The sequence below is a fragment of the Culex pipiens genome, chromosome 3, assembly GCF_016801865.2.
Source record: "Culex pipiens pallens isolate TS chromosome 3, TS_CPP_V2, whole genome shotgun sequence".
Lineage (NCBI taxonomy): Eukaryota > Metazoa > Arthropoda > Insecta > Diptera > Culicidae > Culex > Culex pipiens.
In genome coordinates, this window is record NC_068939.1 from 83,326,069 (window position 1) to 83,348,890 (window position 22,822).

Below are 22,822 nucleotides of genomic sequence, written 5' to 3' on the forward strand. Positions count from 1 at the left end.
ACTCAATCATAAAAATTTTAACAAAAACTGCAAATAATAAAATCACTTGATTGTAATAAAATAAAAGAGATTTGATAAAAGATCAAATAAGTTTTCATTTGAAGAATTATTTAAAAAGTATTAAAAAAACTCAAACAATAAAATGCTACCAAGTGTACATTGCTCTTCTGAGAAATGATTCTACGTTACACCAGAAGACAGAGAGGGAGAATTACAAAAGAGAGAGCTTATGGTTTCCGCCGCCGCCACCACCAGCATCGTCGGAGTCGTTACGCATCCTTGCCCACAGTCAACGGAAGAAGCATCTCGTCTCGGGAGAAACATTACACAATCTGCCCACCCGCGCCATCGCCACCCCATCAACAGAACTTGGAATCACGTCGTAGCAATTCATTGATGAAGCAAACAGAGTGCTGGTGGGCACATGGAGTTTTGGGTTGAAGGATTTTATTTTTCTTGGTGAAGATTTATTTTTCAAAGTTTAGAACGCAAATTTCTTTTTTCTAAAAACTTTAAAATTTTAATTGAACATTTTAAATAACTTTTTTCATTCAAATGATAGAACCAGGACCTGTAACTCAATTTTTTATTTATTTTATCTTTAATTTTTTTTATTTTCTCATGATATTTTTATTTTTGAAAAAAAAAAACACGACGAAGAGAAGAAGAAAGGAATTCAAATCATTAGAAATAAATTGAATCAAGGCGTTTCTCTAGGTCATATTCGGGTTCAGCGACCCCAAATAAGAGCAATTTTCTACGAAATCGGCCGATTTCGACCATTTTTTTGTATTTTTGATTTGGCTCAAACTTTGTGGGGTCCTTCCTTATGACCAAAGAAGCTATTTTGTGTCATTGGTTCACCCATACAAGTCTCCTTACAATTTTGGCAGCTGTCCATACAAAAATGGTACGTAGATATTTAAACAGCTTTTGAGTGAATTTGCTGATCAATTTGGTGTCTTCGGCAAAGTTGTAGGTATTGTTGAAGACTATTGAGAAAAAAAAAATAGGTACACGGAAAACAAAATTTGCCGATTTTTTCATTAACTTTTTTTTTACCAAGACTCAATTTCCCAAAATACGTATTTTTTTTATTTTAAAGATTTTTTGATATGTTTTAGGGGACAAAACCCCGCAACTTTTGAGCTATAGAGAAGTATGGTCAAAAAATCTGCCGCCGAGTTATGGTTTTTTGGAAAAATAGAGATGTTTGGAAAAAATCGAATTTTTATACCAAAAGAAATATGACCAAAATTTTGTATGTAAAATTAAATTTGCAATCGAAAAGTACTTTACAGATTTTTTGATAAAGGGCTCCGTTTTCAAGATATAGCCACCGAATGTTTGATTTTGACGTAATATTTCTAGAGTGTTTTTTTGAATAGGTCCTATGAACATATGAAATACAATAGTTTATAGTACCTTAAAAAAAACTCTAGATTTGCGGTTTTTCGATTTTTAAAAATAGTGACCATGAGTGACCGTTTCTAATTTTTTTAAAAAAAGTTCAGAAAATTTGCTATGAAATTGTTCAAAAGACTTTGAAGATTGGACCTCTGGTTGCTGAAATACAGCGGCTTAAAGAAAAAGAAACATGAAAATTGAAGTTTTTTAAGTCTCACCCAAACAACCCACCATTGTCTAATGCCGATGCAACACAGAAAAAAAAAATCAATTCTCGTAATCGTGTATTAAGTTTACGAATGTGAGAACCACGAAGGTATTTATTCATGAGTATGGTGGATTTGCACTCTAAACGTGAACATATTCCTTCGTTGTTCTCGCATCAGTGAATTTAATTCACGATTTTGAGAATTGTTTTTTTTCCGTGAACTAATGGTCCGATTTTCAATGTTAAAACATGAAACATTCGTGAAAGTTTCCGATCTTTTCGAAAACAATATTGTGATTTTTTTTTTCAATCAAGACTAACATTTTAAAAGGGCCAAGCATTCAATATTACGCCCTTTTGAAATTTTAGTCTTGGTTACATTTTTTTCAAAATACTGTTTTTGAAAAGATCGGAAAATTCCACGAATGTTTCATGTTTTAAAATTGAAAATCGGACCATTACACTCAAAAAATGAGTTCGCATAAACGTGAACAGAGTTCATGCCAACGGGAACCAGGAAGAAAACTGTTCAACTTTCATAGTGCAATTTTGAATTTTGCACCATAAAAATTGAACAGTTTTCTTCCTGGTTCCCGTTGACATGAACTCTGTTCAAGTTTACGCGAACTCATTTTTTTGAGTGTAGTTACTGAGATATCAACATTAGAAAATGGTGGGCTGTTTGGGTGAGACTTAAAAAACTTCAATTTTCATGTTTCTTTTTCTTTACCGCTGTATCTCAGCAACCAGAGGTCCAATCTTCATTGTCTCTTAGTCAATTTCATATTTCATACGCTTCCAGGTCACTTTGGACGATTCTTGTGGTCATATTCGAGTTCAGAGACCCCAAATTAGTGAAAATTGACTAGTCGATATAATTTCTTATTTGGATATTGTGAATCTTCCGCATAGCCGCCATATTGGCCGCCATCTTGAATATCTCGCTTCTTCAAGGAATCCGGCTAGGTGACCGCAATATTCGGTCTAAGGAGTGTCGATTTATTCTAAAACCATCAAAACCTGGCCTGTTACATGATTTGCCGTTCGACACACCATTTTGGGCTTTTGGGCCTTGACTATATTGCAAAAAATATATCTCACGAATACTAAATTGAGTTATCGGGAACATTTATTTCCTCTGTTATTAGATTTACCTGTTTTAATTTTTTATAACGGAATGAGTTATTTTTCGAACAAATCTCTGTTATTATTTTGTGTTATTATAACAGCTTATCTGGGTTCTGACCTCCTGACAATAACAGAACTTGAACTTTTCCAGTTATTTCCACCTGCTCGGGCCTGAATATGGTTGCTCAAGTTGATTCCATAGCTTTTATACACTAAATTTAAAATATTATTAATTTGTAGGAAATTTACTAAAATTAAATTTTGACGATTAAAGCGTGTTCATGGAGCCCAAATCTGTCACAACTTGATGAATATGAAGCGTTACACTGACATCATCTTCAAAAATGCTGAGTTTTGTAATTATAAGTGAGCTCTCCTATAACCTACATTTAATACGGTCCAGAATTCCAGAAAATCCCAACCTATTTCCGTTTCCCACAATCTGGATGTCCAAATAATGCTCCAGGACTTTTTTTTCCCTTTCAAATCCCATTTTCTCTCACACTTGAAATAGAACAAAAACAGTAAAAAAACCCCTAGCGAAAGCAGAATTCGTTGATTTAGTAGGTGTCACGGGCACGGAGGCGGCCGTCCCTAGTCGTTCTGGACTAGGTCACGTAAAAGTGGTCGCATGTAATGAATACTGAGTAAGGAGTTTGAAAGCTACGGAAGATCTCCGGGCGTTGCCACGTAACTAGAACGCCAACGTCCCGGTGGTGGTTGATTGTCGCGCGTCGCACTGTCGGCATCAAGATTAAGTGGAAAATTTTACGGATGATGGACTTGAGAAGGGGGGGTTTTCCGGATAATTTGAGAGTTGTGGTTCTGGGGGCTTATATTGCGGGGAGAAATGGGTTGAACGCTATGACGTCACATTGTGGATTTGGACTACTTGGAAATTATCATGATCTTTGAGGTTTTCAGACTAGAACTTAGTCATGATAGAATGGTATGTCGGTTTATAAAAGGTTATTAAATAGGGAATTAGACAGATAATTGTTCGGGAAGATGATAAAAACCTCTTCATCACCACAGATGATAATGGATATGGAAAATCCAACCTTGATTCACGTGGAATGGATTCCTGAGGGTGTCTTTCCAGGGGAATAACCGATCTTGTTTTTGAAGTTATTGCCGGTGAGTAACTCAGGAATGGTAACATCACCTACCTCGTTATGGGATTCCCCTCACTGAATCACAATTTGAATTTAAGTATGCGCATGTATTAAATTTTGTAACATATGTTAAATTTTTCAATATAATTCATAAAGATACTGCATTGCTGCAGTATTCATCATGTGAAACAGAATTAAATCAAGAAATTCTAGAAAAGTCCCGCCCGTGTGGATCAATCGGACCGCGCACTGGACTCACAATCCAGAGGTTGCCGGTTCGAATCCCGCGGCGGGCGCTCTAAAATTCTTTGTGTAAATATGAGTATTTGGCGCCGTCGCTCCGTGCCATACTTTCATACACTTAGGAGCCCAGGGCGGCGAAGTCCTTGTAGATAAAAAAGGAAGACACTAGTGGTTGGTACTAGCAATGGTGGCCGACAGCTATAAAGTCAACTTCGTTCAATTCTGGAAAAGTCACTATTTATTTTAGGAAATTGGGCGTTCTCTACAATGTGATTGATTCTAAACTGTTTTAAAATGTAATGGTGTAATGCACAAAAAAAGTTGAATTTAGGAATGTTGAAAATTTGGTAGGTTGAATATTACCTCTTTTGCCTTCCTCACTGAGGTAAGGCTATAATCCTGCTCTAAAATTGAACTTTTTATTTAAAGCTTGAAAACCCACCTTGATGTATACATATCGACTCAGAATCTAAAACAAAAAAAAAAAACAAATGTGTGTATGTATGTGTGTGTGTATGTGACCAATAATGTCACTCAGTTTTCTCAGCACTGGCTGAACCGATTTTGACCAAACCAGTCGCATTTGACTTGGTTTAGGGTCCCATACGGTGCTATTGAATTGTTTGAAGTTTCGATAAGTAGTTCAAAAGTTATGTATAAAAATGTGTTTTCGCAGATTTTCGGATGTTGAATAAAAGGCAGTAAACTGAACCGAACATCATCATGCTATACATCGTTAGTTAGGTAATTGAAAGACCTTTCCAACAAGTCTAAAATATTGAAGATCTGGCAACCCTGTCTCGAGTTCTGACCACTTAAGTGATATTTATGTACTTTTTTTGTAGCCGGATCTCACTTAAATGTATGTAAACAATGTCCGGATCCATCATCCGACCCACCGATGGTAAGGTAATCGAAAGACCTTTCCAACGAGTCCAAAACATTAAAGATTTGGCAACCCTGTCTCAAGCTATAACCACTTATGATACCACTTATGAGCCCTTGAGTGATATGTGTGTTTTTCGTATTCCGGAACTTAACGAAATTAGACGAAATTTGTGTGCAAACCCATCATATCACATATCACCCATTGTTGGAAAAGAGTGAGGAAGGCACCAACCACAAAGGTGGATTAAGTTAGGTTTTTTTAGTAATATTACATAAAAAATGTGTTAAAATGTGAACCTGATGAATAATCATCAAAAACTGATGAAAATTCATCATTTTCTGGGGTAAAATTAATCATTTTTTTTTCACAAAATCTGTCACCATTTCTTGATGAATATTACCATAATTTTTTCTGTGTGTGGCAGAAGATCGAAAAAATATTTTTCGGAGGCTATTGGGTAATAAACAGTTTATTAATTAAATAATCCATGTTTCGCATTGTTTATTGCTCAAATTCGTATCCGGGCAATGTGTTGCTGTATTTTCATAACAAATTGTACAAAGAAAAGATTTATTTTCGGTCGTATAGGGGTTTCCAGCATGGATTTTGGGGTAATTTTAAAGAAATCTGGAAATCTGGTAAATTTGGTTCGATTTTTTTTTGGTCAAATATTGGTCAAATATAGTTGGTTAGAGTTCCCAAGGCATATTCATAAGAAATTTGAGTGATATCAACATGAATGCACCGATTTTCTGTGATATTTGTGATTTAAACGGTTGATTGACAAAACACATGAACATTTGACTTATAATTCGGTTCAAAGGGTGTTTTCCGGAATTGCAAAAAATGTTGTATGGAACTTGTTGCAAAACATGATTTTTTCAGCACTCGTCGTAATTATCCAACTCGATGAACCTCGTTGGATAAATGTACGACTCGTGCTGAAAAAATCTTCTTTTTACTACTTTTAGCATAAACTACTATTTTGCCATTTCAACAATCAATAAAAACATCTCTTTTAAATTCCTTATATTCTTCGGTGCTTGGTTTATAAATATTAACACTCCAAATTTATTTTATTTACTAAATTTGGTGAAGAATAAGCTAATTTTGTAAACATTCTAGCCACAAATGTTCCTATCACACTAACCTTTATTGTTGTTACTGTCGCTGGCCTCAGCCGAGCTCTTGCTGCAGCTGCACTTGATCGCCTTCATGGCGGTTGCTCCGTTTGTTCCGTTGATCTGCCCGTTCGACACTCCGTTCTGGTAACCGTTTCCGTTGCTCATCACTGCTCCTCCGCCATTACTGCTTCCGTTAAGGTGCAGCTCCTGCATGGCACTAGCATTTGGCATGTTTACTGACTTTTATTCTTCTCGTTTCTAACTTAGGTTATCTTTGCAGATGTTCTGCGCGCACGGGACACCGCTGTGTGTACACTTGAACACTTGGTTTTGAACAAGATCACTTGATTCTTCACTTGAAGCCCCCGTTCAAAGGTTTTCGATTAGCAAGTATGTAAAGCAAAGTTCTATCAAGAACTACCGACGTCAATATCCGCCTCCAACCCCTTCGTATCTACACTAAAGCCCGATTATTAATCTCTGAACACCTGATTTGCGCTGCCTTCAACGACACTTAGATCCGTTCACTTCTTTAAACACCAAACCCCACACTCGCACACACACACACACACACCCTCACTGTTGTGTCTAAGAACTGGTTCACTGGAGCGCACACGACTCGAGTGAGAAGACGACCTGCTTGGACAACCGCACGGCTGGAACTGAAGTTCACTGGCGGTGTTGAGCAACTAGCTAAAGTCGGCAGGCAGGTCCTGTCGCTGACTACGATTGTGCGGAACGTTCAAGGCGTCGTCGTGGTGATTGATTTTGCTCGTGTTGAGTTGAGCGCTATGACCTACGTCAAGAGAGTCAGCTGCTGGTTCTAAGTCGCGCACAGATGATCGGCGGAGTGTCCAAGTGCTGTTCGCTAATTGTTCCAACGATCATTTCCTCAAAGTGACGGTGAACTGTATCACTTTGGCGAGAAGATTGTTCGCGTTCCTTGAAAGTGCTGTGAAGAAGATTGTCATTTTTGCACGTTTTCTTCACGTTTCTCTGTATTGATCACAACAGTTTGGAAATAGTGCACCTTGAACACACGACGCCTTTCGTAAGGAGATAGGCACTTTGAAATCACCCGAATACACCGTCTTGGACTCAGACTCTGACTCCGACTACGATTTCTGGAGATTTAGTGACGGAATCTGACCGTGGCTTCAGAAAATCAAACTACTGCGAATCCAACTCCGACTTTGCCCTCAAGGGATAAAAAATGCCGTTTTGACGGTTCATGGAACAAAGAGCCTATGTCTGAAAATATTTTTATCGGATTCCTCGGACAATTTTACGTAACATACTGAAATATGGCAATTTTTCGTACCAATCTAACACGGCGTATGTCACCCTAAGGCCAAACAAAAAAAAAAAAAAAAAAGTACCGGTCTAATTATTTCGGCCAGGGAAACCCCAGCCAAATGCCAGTTTGAGCCCGAACCGAGCACTTTTGTTTTTTTTCAAGCTGTTTTCGTGGGGAATTGCTGAATATATGGAAATCTGTGTTATGGGGAGAGATGTTTTGATCGATTATGAAAACAGTTCTGAAAAAATAGTTACAGTTTAAAAAATATACCTAGTTTTTTTAATAAAGATTTTTCATTAAATTTTTTTTTTAAAAAAGCACACTCATTTTTTTCACGGTATTAGACAATTAAATATTTTAATCGAAGTTTTGTGTGGAGGCAAAAAAAAACAAAAACTACATTTAAAAGATAATTCTCAATAATTACAGCAAAACACTTGTAGGGAAATTGAGAATGAATTTTATGATTGATCTGATTTCTTCGACTGCATAATTAAAGAAAAACGTGCTTTTTTGTCTCAAATCACGTATTTATATATATATTTTTGTATGTTTAAGGAAATTATAAAAAAAAATTTGTGCAACATTTCATGATGATACAAAATTTATTACTGAAGTACAAATTTATAAAAAATGCCATTCTTGATAAATTCTTGTTAAATCATCTTCCAAATAAATTGCACCGTTATCTAGATGAATGTTTTCGGAACATGTTTAATTTGAAGAAAATGTTAAATAAAGATTCAATGATGCAAATGCACTCTTGAAAAAAAAATTATTCAAAGAACTATGAAATTTTTCAACAATTTTACATTTTCTTCCTTTTTAGGGCTTTAATTACAAAAAGAGGAACCTGTAGATAAAAGCGTGTTGAATTATGAGAGTTAATTAAGTAATACTGGGAATTTTTTTAAATGTTTTTCCTATGCAGTATTTTGGCAACTCGTGTCCGATTATCATTGTTCGTGGTAGAAAATAACTGGAAATTTCAGTTTTTTTTTAATTTGAAAGGTGCTTTTTGTGAAAGACGTATCCTCAAACCGCAAGAAATATATTTTTTAATGATTATACATGATCTGTTATACAGGGCTGAAATAATCGCAACAAAATCTTTTCGCTTGTGAACTTTCTTTACAAACTTTTCAAAGAAAATCTATCAGTCGTAGTTTTTTTGTGAATCTCATTGTCAGCACCGATTAAATTCATTTATTTCATTTTGTATGTATGTATGTATGTATGTATGTATGTATGTATGTATGTATGTATGTATGTATGTATTAGTACCCCCGTCTTGGCAGGACTTGGCCATGACCACAGTATGTTTCAACTGAGACGGTTTTGTTAGTAACCGACTTATATCTTAAGGACCTTAAAAGATTATCATTATCAATCCAACCACTTCTTATGAAATGATTAAATAGACAATGACATTCATGTGACTTGGGCCAGGCGATCCACGACTCCCACATCCAGTCCATAAAATATATGAAGGCCCTGGGATTATTTTTTGAGAGGGGTTAGTATTTTTTTTTAGGGGGTTGTTAGGCGTTTGAAATATATGTTAATATAGGTTATATAATGTAATGAAAACAAATAGAGATTTTATAATGTATAACACATAATAGTACAAGTATCAATATATGCCATAAGAACTTTACAAGTTGTTTCGAGGCATTTATTCATTTTAATCAACATAAATAAATAGAATAGCCTATCTTGGAATGAAAAAAAAAACAAAAAAAAACAGATCAAAATAAAAAAATATGAAAAAAAGAAAATCAAGGTGCTCGTAAAATTAAATATACCAAAAGCTGAAAGAATTGTGAAGGCTAGGTAACAAAAGCTTCGAAACAGCTTTTAAAGCCTAAAATTTATACAACTGTCCCAATTTTGGAAGCAGGAATTTTATAATGCCATTGAAAACAAAAATAATATATAAAAACAAGGCAGAAGACAAACTAGGCTTTAAAAACGACAATTCATCCAAATGAATAATTAAATCTTGAAAACTTCTTAACAAAAATATTACTGATTCCAAAATCGTGACATAACAAGAAATAAATACTGAACTTTATTAAAAAGACTCTCAGATGGTGTTTAAAGTGATCCCGAAAAACAATGGTGTTAGAATTTTTTCAACGCAATTCAAAATATAGAGAGTAATGTTATAGTGGTAATATACACCCAAAGGAAAAATATAGCTCAAAATCTGCAACATTGGATTTGCTGCAGAAAATGTCACATTTTATAACATTTTTTGCAGCAAGCCCGTAGATTATTTTTGCCCGCGTGTAAAAATTTCAGCGATATATATTTTTGTAGTCCTTTAGCTGATTCCATTTGCGGGCATGAATTTAATTTTAAAATTTATACCTGTAACCAGACAAAACTCTATCGCATATTCGTTAAATATAGACACCAAATGGATAAAAAAAAAAAACTGTTGAGTTAAAATTATTAATGGATTATAGAAAATATGAGTTTGATACATGTCTTGTTCAAACCAATGTGAATAAATGAATAATAAAAATTGTTGAAAACCGGAAAAAGAGACTGTAAAGAAGTATACGTTATAAACTAGATTAGCATTTAAAATTCAAGAATAAAAAATACTGAAAAATTGTGAAATTGTATTAAAGTCAAAAGTAATGAATTTAAACTAAAACAAGTAAATCTAAAATGTAGGTAAAAAAAATAAACATTCAGCAACGCTGAAATAAAACATAAAAAATAAAAAAATAAATCTTAGACCTCATCCAAAGCAGACATATCATTGCAAAGAGATATGATGTTACATAAAAAAAACCCTGAGTAACTTGTTATGATAAATCAATAAATGCTAAACATAAAAAATATAACCATTTAAACTGAGAACTTCAACCATAAACATAAAAATTGGCACATTTTGAAATACCAAAATAAAACAATCATTGAAAACCCATGGGCTTCAAATGCTACGTCATTTTTTAGAACAATTCAACCATTCTGGCACAAAACTAAAAAAAGGGTTAGGGACGTTAAAAATATTTGAAAAGGTACATGATTAGTAGAATATGCTTCACCTTAATTAGGATGTAAATGTAAATTAGGATAAATTGAAATTAGTTACACTTTTGAGCAGGGTAGGCAATGGGCAAAAAACCATCGCGAAGCCCTCGTTTGATTTATTACCTTCCAGTTACAGAATTCCTTGCAGAATTCACTATAATGATGTATGAAGCAATTGTAGATTTTGTACAAACGAAACATTTTGTAGAACATTGTTTTGTTCTAAAGTGAATGCTGTTGACACTAGAGCGTAAACAATGTCTAAAAATGCCACCATCGGCGTCCCTCACTCGCGATGGTGAGGGGATTTTTGTTTACGCTCTAATGTCAACAGCATTCAGTTTAGAACAAAACAATGTTCTACAAAGTTGTTCATTAGGCCGATGCAAATATTTAAAAAAGTTTTTGTCCCTCGGCCCTGGCCGAGGTCAAGGGGGGGGGGGGCAAAAAAATAAAAAAAAAATAAAAATTTAAATAACAAGCCATAGTCTTCACATTTAAATGAAAAAAGTGTTTTAGAATGCATTTTACACTAGTTCAGTTGTTTTGCAATCATTAGTTTTCAAAAAATCTAAGATCTGACAAAAACAAAAATTGCATCGAAAAAAAAAATTGCATCGAAAAATTTTCAAAAATTCTTAAGATTTTTTAATAAACCCAAACATGCTTAAACATGTTTTTAAACGCAGGAGAATGTATTTTAATTTGATTTCAGCTGGTTGCACTTGAATTTTCATTGAAATTTTGAAGTTTATTGTAAAAATATTTTTTTTGCCCCCTGATTTTTCGGGCCAATTTTGAAGGGGGGGGGGGGGGGGGGTGACAAAAACTTTAAATAATATTTGTACCAGCCTTAGTAAAATATCTACGAGTGCTCCATACATGATTATAGTAAATTCTTTAACTGGAAGGAAATAAATTAAAAAAGCTTTTTGGAGGCCCATCGGCAAATACCTTCCCTGCTTTTGAGTACGGAGCGAGCTAACCCGATCGGTCGCAGTAGGCACCGAATTATTTTTGTAACAACTTAGTTAAGGCTGCAGCAGTCTCATCTCTTCAAAGTTTGTTATCTAATTTCAACGTTAAGCCGCCATTTTATGACGGAACAACTTTTTTGCACTCCACAACTCGAAACGAATATTGTTGTCAACAAACGGACAAAACATAATAATAAGAACGCTCTCACCCAAATCCAATGTCCAATGTGGCTTGCTGAGCCGTTGCATCCGCTCAACCGATGCTGCCTTTCCTCACCGGGCAACAGGCCGGCTGGAAGCCAAGCTCCTCCATGACTACCACTGGACGCTACGGCTCGAAGGTAGTTTGTAGTGCTCTCTTCCACGCCATCTTCTTAACCCTCTTTTTTCTGACATGACATTTTCCTGTTTTTCACAAAATTGGAATTGAGATTTTTATTTCCTTGTCGCCGCTCGACACGCACAATAAATTTAAGCTTCTTTTGACAAGAACACTTGGAAGAGTTGGGCCGGAACCATGAAACCATGGAATTGAACCGTGGACCGGACTTCAAATGATCATGAAAATATAGATCCACCAGAACCGGAGCACTTTTGCTACAACCGAGACCACTGGCATTCACAGTAATTTCGTTTTTCCTTCCAAAAAATATTATTTCCACAAAAAATCACACTAAAACTGACAGCGAAAATTTTTCGCATCCTACCTCGCGCGCGGGTTACTTCGATCTCCTAAATTCATTTATTTCATTTTGTTTACAAACATTGTACATCTACGAAAAGTGACAGGTAATTTTTTGACACGTGACGCTACACCTGCAAGTTGACGCCGTCGTGCTAACTTGGCCAATTGTCGCACTTTCATCAATTTTCAGGGTGTGTCAAGATAGCACCTGGGTGCAGAATAGTGGTCCGCAAAGCGGCCTCAATTTAGAACTGTCAAAGCGGAACCAATTTACTGTTCGCAAAATGATACCAAGAAGTGGCAAGTATTGTGATCGATCTATAATTTATTTTGTCAGGAATAAAAAAAAGTCGATGGCGTCGAGCTATTGAGGTATTCGAAGTCAAAACATCTTAAGAAGAGGGTTGAAATCGAGATTGGCATAATTCGTCGCCAACATTTCAAAATCGCTATGTCTCACGCAAAACTTTTGTTTATGACGCTTTTTGAAATGTTAGCGACAAATTATCAATAACTATGAATGGTACCTGCCAAATAATATTGGATAATCTTACTTCGATATTATCACAGCACATCAAAGATACATAATCTCGGTACTTCCATTCGGCTGCTCTTCTGATTTACGAAATTCCACCCACTTTTGACACAATTTTTCATCACGTGGAACACAAAAAGGCCTCTTTTTGCCGCCCATCGTTTAGTTTACGAAGAAAAACATGCGAAGAACTTAATTTTTCATCGAAAACATCAACATCAACAGATCCAAAATGTTTCAAAATAATTCAACAACATAGCTTTCTATTTTGTTTATGTTTACAGCTGTAGTGCAGTTGTATTAGTGGAGAGCAGTGGGGAGCTTTCGAAAATCACGTAACGCATTCTGTCTTTTCAGCACCCAGGATAGCACGATAAGATTGAAACTTTTTTCATATGAAAAGTGACAAAAATGTTTTTGTTCAAAAAGAGTTTTTTTTTTCGGTTTTTTATTGAATATCTCAAGATTGAAATCGGGGGATCTGTGAAGGTCAAAAGGTGAGGTATTGTGAGCTGCACAAAATGGCGTTCTTAACTTAATTTGGGCAAAAATGCACGTATGACAAGTTAGCACGACAGCGACGAAGTGAAGGCGTTAAAGCGGTGTTCCGCCGAATAATTCAGATGATGATTTTTTTGAGCTTCTTTTTATCCAGGACCTACGGCGGATCAAAGCACTGGACGGCTTCTTTGTGACGTGGCGATTCTACACAAATAATTCGGCCGACGCAGCTCAATGCCACCGCTGTCAGAAATTCGGACACGGCCCAAGAAACTGCAATCTCCCACCCCGGTGGGTAAAGTTCGATGAGACCCACTTCACCGAAAGGTGCAGTCTTCCGCGGAAAGACCAGCTGGGGGGAAACGCCCAGCAGCACAAAGCGCGTGTCAAGTGCGCCAATTGTGGTGAAAACCACATGGCGAATTTCCGTGGCTGTGCCGAGCGGAAAAAATACATCGAGGAGCAGGACAAGAAGAAGAAAGCGCCAGCGTCCCGCCAACCTCCTGCAGCAGCTTTTCTCCCGGTTGGGGAGGTTTGTACGCTAGAGTAGCCGCTTCTGGAGGTGGTTCTCCCCGGGAGAAGCTGATGTTACCGGTGATGATCTCTTCACGCTTCCTGAGTGTTTCGCCTTTGCTGGAGAGATGCTCACGCGCTTTCGTGCCTGCCAAAACAAGGCAGAACTATTCCAAGTTCTCAGTGAGCTGATGATGAAGTACATTTACAACGGATAAGCTGCCTTGTGCAGAGAAGTTTTTGACGTCAATAGACAAAACATACTGTGATTTAGTTTTAAGCTTTTCTATTTCTATCCTTTTCCTTAGAAAATCTAGAAGGCTTTTTTAATGTTTCCTTCTTTTGCTAAATCCATTGTTAGAATATCCAATTACATCAAAATTAATTATAGTTCAACTACAGTAGTAGTTGAAAGGAACTCCAAACTCTATTAGGTTATAAGAAATACGGAATTGTAAATTGATTATTTACTAATAAAATAATTTGAATTGAATTGAATTGAGCTTCTTTTGACCCTTTCGATTTTTGCTTTTGATGAGCGTCAAAAGATTTCCTCAACTCGAAAAAATATAAATCTTTATCAAGTATAATATTTTTTATTATCCTCACAAATTAACATTTTTTTACAGAAGCACTACTATCTACCATCAAAGCATTTTGTAAATCTATTTGCTTAAAATTTCAAAAACCAAAGTTGCCCAAATTTAAAAATCAGTTTTTTTTTATTTGATGAGTATTTTTAAGTAAGTTTGGTAGGGAGATGATTCAATTACGTATGATCCGCACATCACATAATTTTTAAATGTTTTTAAAGTTATTTTTAATAATACTAACTTAATCCACCTATGTGGTTGCTGCCTTCCTCACTCCTCTATAAGTGATCTCCGGCTTCAAGAAATTACTTAAATCACTTAAGAGGTCATGTCTTTAAACATGGTTGGTATCTTACACCGTATTTTTTTTGTTGAAACATGACTTGAAATTTAATTTCGATGCTTTTTTAAGGCTTTAATCTTTGCCTGAGTTGATTAATCCATTTTCTTAAAAAAATAATCGTTGGTGTTCTTCCAATTATAATATTATTCTAAAATTCTGGTGATTTCTGCTTGACTGGCAAGCATTTAACAATACCGGACACCCTTGTTCGGCTTCTCGACTATATGTCGGCTTCAAATTTGAATTAATGAAGTTCTGACTTTTTTAACTTTTATTGGGCTAGTTTTTTTTGTTTTAATTCTAAAAGCTTGCACATGATTTATCTCCAATTAATGATAATCCTAAAGTGCTCTAAAAAGGGTTGTATGCTGCTTAGTAGCATAGCATAACGATGCCGGTGTACTTTGTACTAAGCTTGTTTCCAATTTTTCAACGCAATGGTTCGTATCATTGCCTTTAGCTATCTGTATCACTACTTAAGAGGGGCCATTCATAAATCGCTTTTGACATTTCAGGAGAGGCATTTATTGAGATTGTTGCCGCGAAAGGAAAAAAAAAGTGCTAGAGAAAGGAAGAATATCATTTGTTTTCGATATCAACGTAGTCTATAAACGGCCCCTTTTACACGCTTGACGGCACGACTTCCACGATTCAACACTTCTTTTTGACACCGGCGCACCGGTTGTCGTCCGGCGAAACCTTGAACCTGATCGAATTGTTTCAAGGGCACCTTAAAGTAAAAGTACCCAACTTCCAAGTGGCTGGTGCTCGTGCCTAGACTCTGGTAGAGGTTACTTTTTTGTGCTTGTTAAAGTCTTGTTCTTTTTTTTCGGCAGTACAGGAAGGATAGCACAACCGGTCGGATATAAGGTGTGTACGTTGAATCTGCAAGCCAAATTGGAGCACATGCTGTGACTGGCCGGTGTGTGACAAGTGAAGGGGAACAACATGTCCTCCCCCCAGAGAAGTGTGGTTCAACGGCCCGGTGACCTGGAGAAGGTTCGTCGCTTGTGGAGTGGATTATGTCGTTGCGAAATACCGCACTGGTCTGGTTGGCTTTTAATTTTTTGTTGATGTTTTTATTGTTTATCAGCATTTTTCTGTAGTTATGAAATTCAATCAACAAAGATTCTTGCTCTTTTGACAGTTGTCTAGTTTCAACTTTTTATGAATATTGAAAAGTAAGTGTTTGGTTTAAGCAAATTATTGCATTCTTAGCAACAATTATTCATATAAAATGTATCAAAATCAAGTTCAAGTGGCATTCGGAAAGAGGTCGGGACAACAGGTGACCCAAATGCATTATTCTACTAATAACCACTCAGTTTATCTGCAAATCATCGTTCCAGTAAATCGTCTAGTAGATTGAAAGATATAACAAGAACTACCAACCGATGAATCCACTGGACCGTGGATGACGACTTGGCACTGGCGGTGTCGGTGGTGGTCTGCTACTAGGTCAGTAGATCACCACTCTATGCTTCCCATACAGTCAACTTTTGTGTGTAGTAATTACACGCTGCTGGTGCTGACCTCCAGCACACACCGCGATCGACACCTTCAAGAAGTCGCGCCACGGCTTAGTCATAGCCGGCTTAACAGCACCAGCTAACCAATCTATATCGTTGCATTCGTTGAGTGCCGGAGGTGTCCTTGCTGCTGGTCGGCGTCTTCGTCGATTGATACGCTCAAAAATCAAGCTCACTATCAAAAGTTCTCGAAGCGCTGATGCGGCTCAACGTTGGATCTTGAACAGTAGCTATGACAACCCGAGCATGGGTAAATAACAAGGGAAATGCGTAATAATACCTTTCTCTGGTATCAATACCAAATTTTGGTATTCCTGGACCCTTAAAAATTTGTCTTAAGGATTATGCAAGAGCAAAATGTGGTGTCATACCAATTTAAGGTATTGTTTTGATATTGCAAAATTGCAGAATTTGTCAATGGTCGAACACCACATTTTTGTATTATTTTGGTATTAAAGTGTTTTACCAAATTCCTCTGAAACTATGGGAAAATTTTGACCAATTTTGACAAAATAATTAATTTTGCGCTAAAATGATTTCTCAAAGCGAATGCTTTCATTGAAAACCGGAAATTTCAAACTTGATTTTAAACATTTTTGATATACCCCCTACAGAAATGACTTAAAATTGTGGAAAATTTTCTAAGTCAGGATGGCACATTTTGGTATTATTTTAGTATTAAAGTGTTTTATCAAATTCCTCTGAAACTATGGGAAAATTTTGACCAATTTTGACAAAATAATTAATTTTGCGCTAAAATGATGTCCCAAAGCGAATGCTTTCATTGAAAACCGGAAATTTCAAACTTGATTTTAAACATTTTTGATATACCCCCTACAGAAATGACTTAAAATTGTGGAAAATTTTCTAAGTCAGGATGGCACATTTTGGTATTATTTTGGTATTAAGGTGTTTTATCAATTTCCTCTGAAACTATGGGAAAATGTTGACCAATTTTGACAAAATAATTAATTTTGCGCTAAAATGATGTCTAAAAGCGAATGCTTTCATTGAAAACCGAAATTTAAAACTTGATTTTAAACATTTTTGATATACCCCCTACAGAAATGACTTGAAATTGTGGAAAATTTTCTAAGTCAGGATGGCACATTTTGGTATTATTTTGGTATTAAAGTGTTTTATCAAATTCCTCTCAAACTATGGGAAAATTTTGACCAATTTTGACAAAATAATTAATTTTGCGCTAAAACGAGGTCTCAAAGCGAATGCTTTCATTGAAAACCGGAAATTTCAAACTTGATTTTAAAAATTTTTGATATACCCCCTACAGAAATGACTTGAAATTGTGGAAAATTTTCTAAGTCAGGATGGCACATTTTGGTATTATTTTGGTATTAAGGTGTTTTATCAATTTCCTCTGAAACTATGGGAAAAATTTGACCAATTTTGACAAAATAATTAATTTTGCGCTAAAATGATGTCTCAAAGCGAATGCTTTCATTGAAAACCGGAAATTTCAAACTTGATTTTAAACATTTTTGATATACCCCCTACAGAAATGACTTGACATTGTGGAAAAATTTCTAAGTCAGGATGCCACATTTTGGTATTATTTTGGTATTGAAAGGTTTCATCAATTTTCTCTGAAACTATGGATTTTTTTTAAATTTTTGACGAGATAATTAATTTTGCGCTAACTTGACTTGAAACCCAAAAATGTTAAAACTGATTTAAATTTTTTTTTGTGATATACCCACTAATATTTTTTTCAAAAACGTTGAAATTTTTCTAAGTTGGGATAACCAAATACTTTGAAAAACGAGTCAATCAACAGATCATTGAATTTTGGTGAATTTCAATCCAGTTTCATTTTAATAATACTTATTTTTCAATCTTGTTATTTTTCAGAAGCTACAGCCGTTCATCAATGACAAATGCATTCGGTGTGGTGAAGAATATCACTAAAAACAACATGGAATCATCAGGTGAGTAGATTTGGTTGTTGCATAAGGATCATTTACGTTTTTTTCACTAACTGCAACTGCTGCACTAAAAATGGTATGAAAATACCAAATTTTGGTATTACTTGTGCATATACCAACGACCAAAATGTGCCCTTGGTTGCCCAGTAATAGATGGTAAAATACCATGAAATCAAACCAATATCATGTTTGTGGAAGACCACAGGAATACCAAAATATGATTTTCCAAGGGCGCGGGAATACCTAAAATTAAAACCATGACAATACCAAGTTTTGGTATTCAAGCAATGTTCAAAAATCCAGAAGACCTCAACTTGGTATTGAAATGATTTTATTTTGTGGTATTATTTTACCTTTGGAATAACATGGTATGGTATTGTTGTGCCCTTCCACATACAAGCTTTTGGTATGATTTCATGGTATTTTACCATCTATTACTGGGCAACCAAGGGCACATTTTGGTCGCTGTTATTTGCCCAAGTAATACCAAAATTTGGTATTCCCGTGTTATTTACCCCTGCTCGGGAATGAAGTCACGTCTAGACAAGCCTGGCAGGCTCGCTGCTGGGCTTCCTAATTCAGACTTGCAGCGTCTATTAAACCAATTAATGCACTTTTGTACTCGCCGGAGAACACTTAGCACTGAGATTAGTATTGGTTGAGGAAGTAACAGTGGCAGCAAAAAATTACAAACACAAATGCACACGCATTAGTACACGCGGAATGTGTTTGCGGTAGCATTGGACGTGACACTGCGAAAATCTTGAGAATGAGAAGGTGAAAGATAATAGAGAGCAAAGCGTGTGCAAAGTACACAGTCGGTGTTATAGTTAGTGATTAGTGGCATGACGGACGGAACGGAAGCAAAAGTGAATGTTCAAGAGGTACAAATCGGAACGTGTCTTCCGACAACCGCATCGACAAGAACGCAATGCCGAGGAGAGCTTTTTGTGCACGCGCTAGTAGAGCAATTTGAGCAACATATCTTTGCTTCCATACAGTAGTTTGATTTAGAATGCATCTTAATATACAGCAATTCCCCACGAAAACAGCATAAAAAAAACAAAAGTGCTCGGATCGGGCTCAACATTTTTCTGGGCCTGTGATAAGTTGGCCTTTCAAAGAAAAATAGTAACAAGTTTCAAAAATCTAGCCTAACATATGACAAGGGCGTATGAAACTTTGAAATGCCGTTTTGACGGTGTCTGGACCAAAAAGCCTAAGTCTGGAAATATTTTTATCGGATTCCCCGGAATTTTTTACAAAACATTCTAAAAAATGGGAGGAGTTCATTAGGGACCATCCATAAACCACGTGGACACTGGGGGGGGGGTATGGCGATTGTCCACGCTCCATACAAAAAAGATTTTTGTTGTATGGACACGAAGGGGGGGGGGGGTTGAGATTTCCAAAAAAGTGTCCACGTGGTTTGTGGATGGTCCCTTAACAGGATTCAGAGATATGATTTTTTGAAAATAAAATCCGTGTTTTTCAACGCGCCACGCGCAAAAACCGGAGAGTGACGAAATCGGCAAAAAAACAACTTTTTTCACTAAAACTGCGATAACATTAAAATTTCGGCGATGACCTATAGATGTTTGGGTACCAACATTTTCGTAATTAAAAGCCGCAACTTTTGGTACCCAGACATGTATAGGTCGTCGCTGCCGATTTCGTCATTTTCCGGTTTTTGCGCGCGGCGCGTCGAAAAGCACGGATTTTATTTTTTAAAAATCATGTCTTGGAATCCTGTTAATGAACTCCTCCCATTTTTTGGTATGTTATGTAAAAATGTACGGGGAATCCGATAAAAATATTTCCAGACAAAGGCTCTTTGGTCCCGAGACCTTCAAAACAGCTTTTAAGTTTTCATACGACCTTTTCAAATGTTAAGCTAGATTTTTGAAACTACTTACTATTTTTCCCAAATAGCCAAACTAATCACCTTTCTTCTGCGTCTAGGACAGCTAAAATCGGATGAAATGGCGCGGAGATATGATTTTTTGAAAAAAGTGATTTTTGCGAAAAATGACGAAAATTGCAATTTTGCGGACCACTCTAACACGGCGTAGGTCACCCTAATGGCAAAACTACAAAATTCGGGTCTAATTATTTCGGCCAGGGAACCCCCAGAAAATTTTTGAACCCGATCCGAGCACTTTTGTTTTTTTCATGCTGTTTTCGTGGGGAATTGCTGTTTAATAGTAGAATTGAATTGGAGTTTCTCCTTAATTGTATCACAACCTCAAGTCAATTTAAAAACATCGTGTTGGTCCTGGTGTCCAGGAAGAACAACATTCCTGTGTTGGAATGTTGACAAGATTAGTGTCATTAGAAGACAGTCATTTTGAAAGGTTGCCAGTCTGATGCAATAATTCACAAATATTGAAACATTATTTTACTTATGTTTGTTTCTGATGAAAATGAAAGGAGTGTGAAGTCAGGTTAGGAAAACAGTTAATTGAAACTTGAATCTGAGCATCTCCGAAGTCTCACATAACTGTGTTACGTATTTTCAATTGTTTTAGATTTATTATTTCTGGTTTTTTTTTGGATATCCAGACAATTCGTAACACAAAATATAATCAAATTATAGGCTGTGCAATTCCCCCAAGATGAGCCCGTTTTTTTATGTGTAGGGGAAATTCTCGTATGTTTTGCAGGTTAAGCACTAATTTTGTAAAACTGTTTATAAAAACTTGTTTGCTCACTTTCCTATCACTGATTTTAGTTGAAAACGCGTTCCATGAGCTGTAATTGAACGTCAAAGTGCTGGCATGGCAACATTATAGGCGCGTTGTTCCTCTAGGTACTTTCACTATGATTAAAGAAAGCATTTTAAATCATTAGTTTGCTCATACAAAAAAGGGTATGCAAATTTTCATAATTCAGTATCTTGAGAACAATTTTGATCCATTTGGTTTCTTAGGCAAAGTTGCATATTTTGGGATATGTTTAAGAGGATAAAAAATGCCATCTTTTGGCCTACAAATCAAAATAATCAAAAAACATTTAGAAGTGTTGCCAATGTTTTTAAAATCTAAATTTCGAAAGTGTAAAAATGTTTGTTTTTGTTGGAACCGTGACTTTTTAACCTCATTAAAAAAAAAACCATGACGTTACAACAAAATTTTTCTGAAACAGTTTCCAGAAATTTAAGTTTAGATATTCAGAAAGTTAAAATGTCCTCCTGGTTTCCCATTGATACCTGGAATTTAGGCAACCAAATCTATCCAAAATTTTATATAATGCACAGAATAGTCTACTTGCGGCAAATAAGCTCAATCCCGAGGATTAACTATCGTGAGCAGTATGTATTGTTTGTTTATAAACCCTCTACAGCCCTTTGACATTGTTTTGTTAAAATTTAGCTTTAGCAGTCAAAAGTTTTTCAATTCTGAGAGATGCCTGGGTGCTGAGACTAAACAAATGGAAAAATGTATTTTTTACGCTTCAAATTAAATTCTTCAGCATCAGCATGAAAAGAGAAGCTTAACCAACATGAATCGATAGGCTTGACAGTTGCTTGATAGTCAGTGAACAATTTGAAATTTTCTTATCTGGTTTAGGTTTGACAGTTGGATCGGTAGTTTAGTTTGACAATAACTTTTCCTCTATTTCTTCTCCATTTAGTTCTGCTATTGATTTTTTTTTGTATTTTTTTATTGCTTTTAACATTGTGGGGCCTTTAAGCTTAATTTTTAGGACTCAATTCCTGATAAATTTGGAGTATTCGGCAAAGTAGGAAATTCAGGAATTCAGGAAAAAGGTACACTCTAAATCAGCGATTCTCAACGGGGGTACCGGCCCTACTTGATTTTACATGGCAGGGGGTACCAGCCTAGAAGAAGGTTGAAAATCGCTGCTCTAAATTACACAAAAAAATCGATTAGCGCAGGGTTTTTTGATGAGATTGAAAAAAAAATTAATTCATTTTCTTTGGACCCGAATGGCTCTTGAGTTAAGTGGTCCTGAAAAGCAAATAAATAAACAAAAAAAAAATTTGTGATACAATCTAGACGTACTAGTTGATAATCATTGATTAATGATGATTTTTATCGAATCCCGTTAACAACGCAATTTGTTTTTTTTTTGTTTAGACGGATGAACTTTGCTTTGGAAATGAACTCGACAGAATAATTCTCTCGGCCATCTCGAGCACTATTCTCTGTGTCCGTAAATGGAACTTTGATGCTCTCGGCTCAAGGCCATTATTCTCTCGGACGGTTGTTGCTCGGTTTTGGATGTAGTTCCTGAGATGAAAAAGTATAATAAACAGGAAAAAAATGTTTTTTGTTATCACTCAATCAATACTAATATTTCAAATGCCGATATTTCAGCAACTAGTGATTTGATTTTCATTCAATATGTTCATTCAGAAAAATATTTAAAAATTGCCTAAATTTTCATCTTAATCACGATTGATTCTTTTTTTTTGACATTAAAATCGGATCAATAGTTCGTTGGTTGTGTGCTATCTTGTAACACGTATCTTGTAAAAGAATAGAAAGCGCCACAATATAGTACACAAGCGATGAGTTGCTGAAATGTCAATATTTGAAAATTGAGAGCCATTTATTTAAAATAACCAAGTTTTTCCTGTTTCATTTTCTCAATATTTCCATAAAAGAGCACTCAGCTGAAATCTGAACTTTGAAATATGAGCCCTCCCTGCAAAGAATTGATCTCAGTTGAAAGGTTCTGCAAATCTCTGGATTGCAAATGTAACATCCTTCAGCAC

General features: G+C 35.8%; 1 protein-coding gene across 1 annotated transcript in view; it reads right to left on the reverse strand.

The window, feature by feature from the left end:
- LOC120423185 (GTP cyclohydrolase 1) overlaps positions 1-6,728 on the reverse strand; it is a 49,014-nt gene extending 42,286 nt beyond the window's left edge. Inside the window, exon 1 of the mRNA XM_039586887.2 lies at positions 6,141-6,728. Coding sequence (XP_039442821.1) covers positions 6,141-6,345 — 205 coding nt within the window. The 5' untranslated portion in view covers positions 6,346-6,728. The remainder of the gene's footprint in view (positions 1-6,140) is intronic.
- Between the last annotated feature and the right edge of the window lie 16,094 nt (positions 6,729-22,822).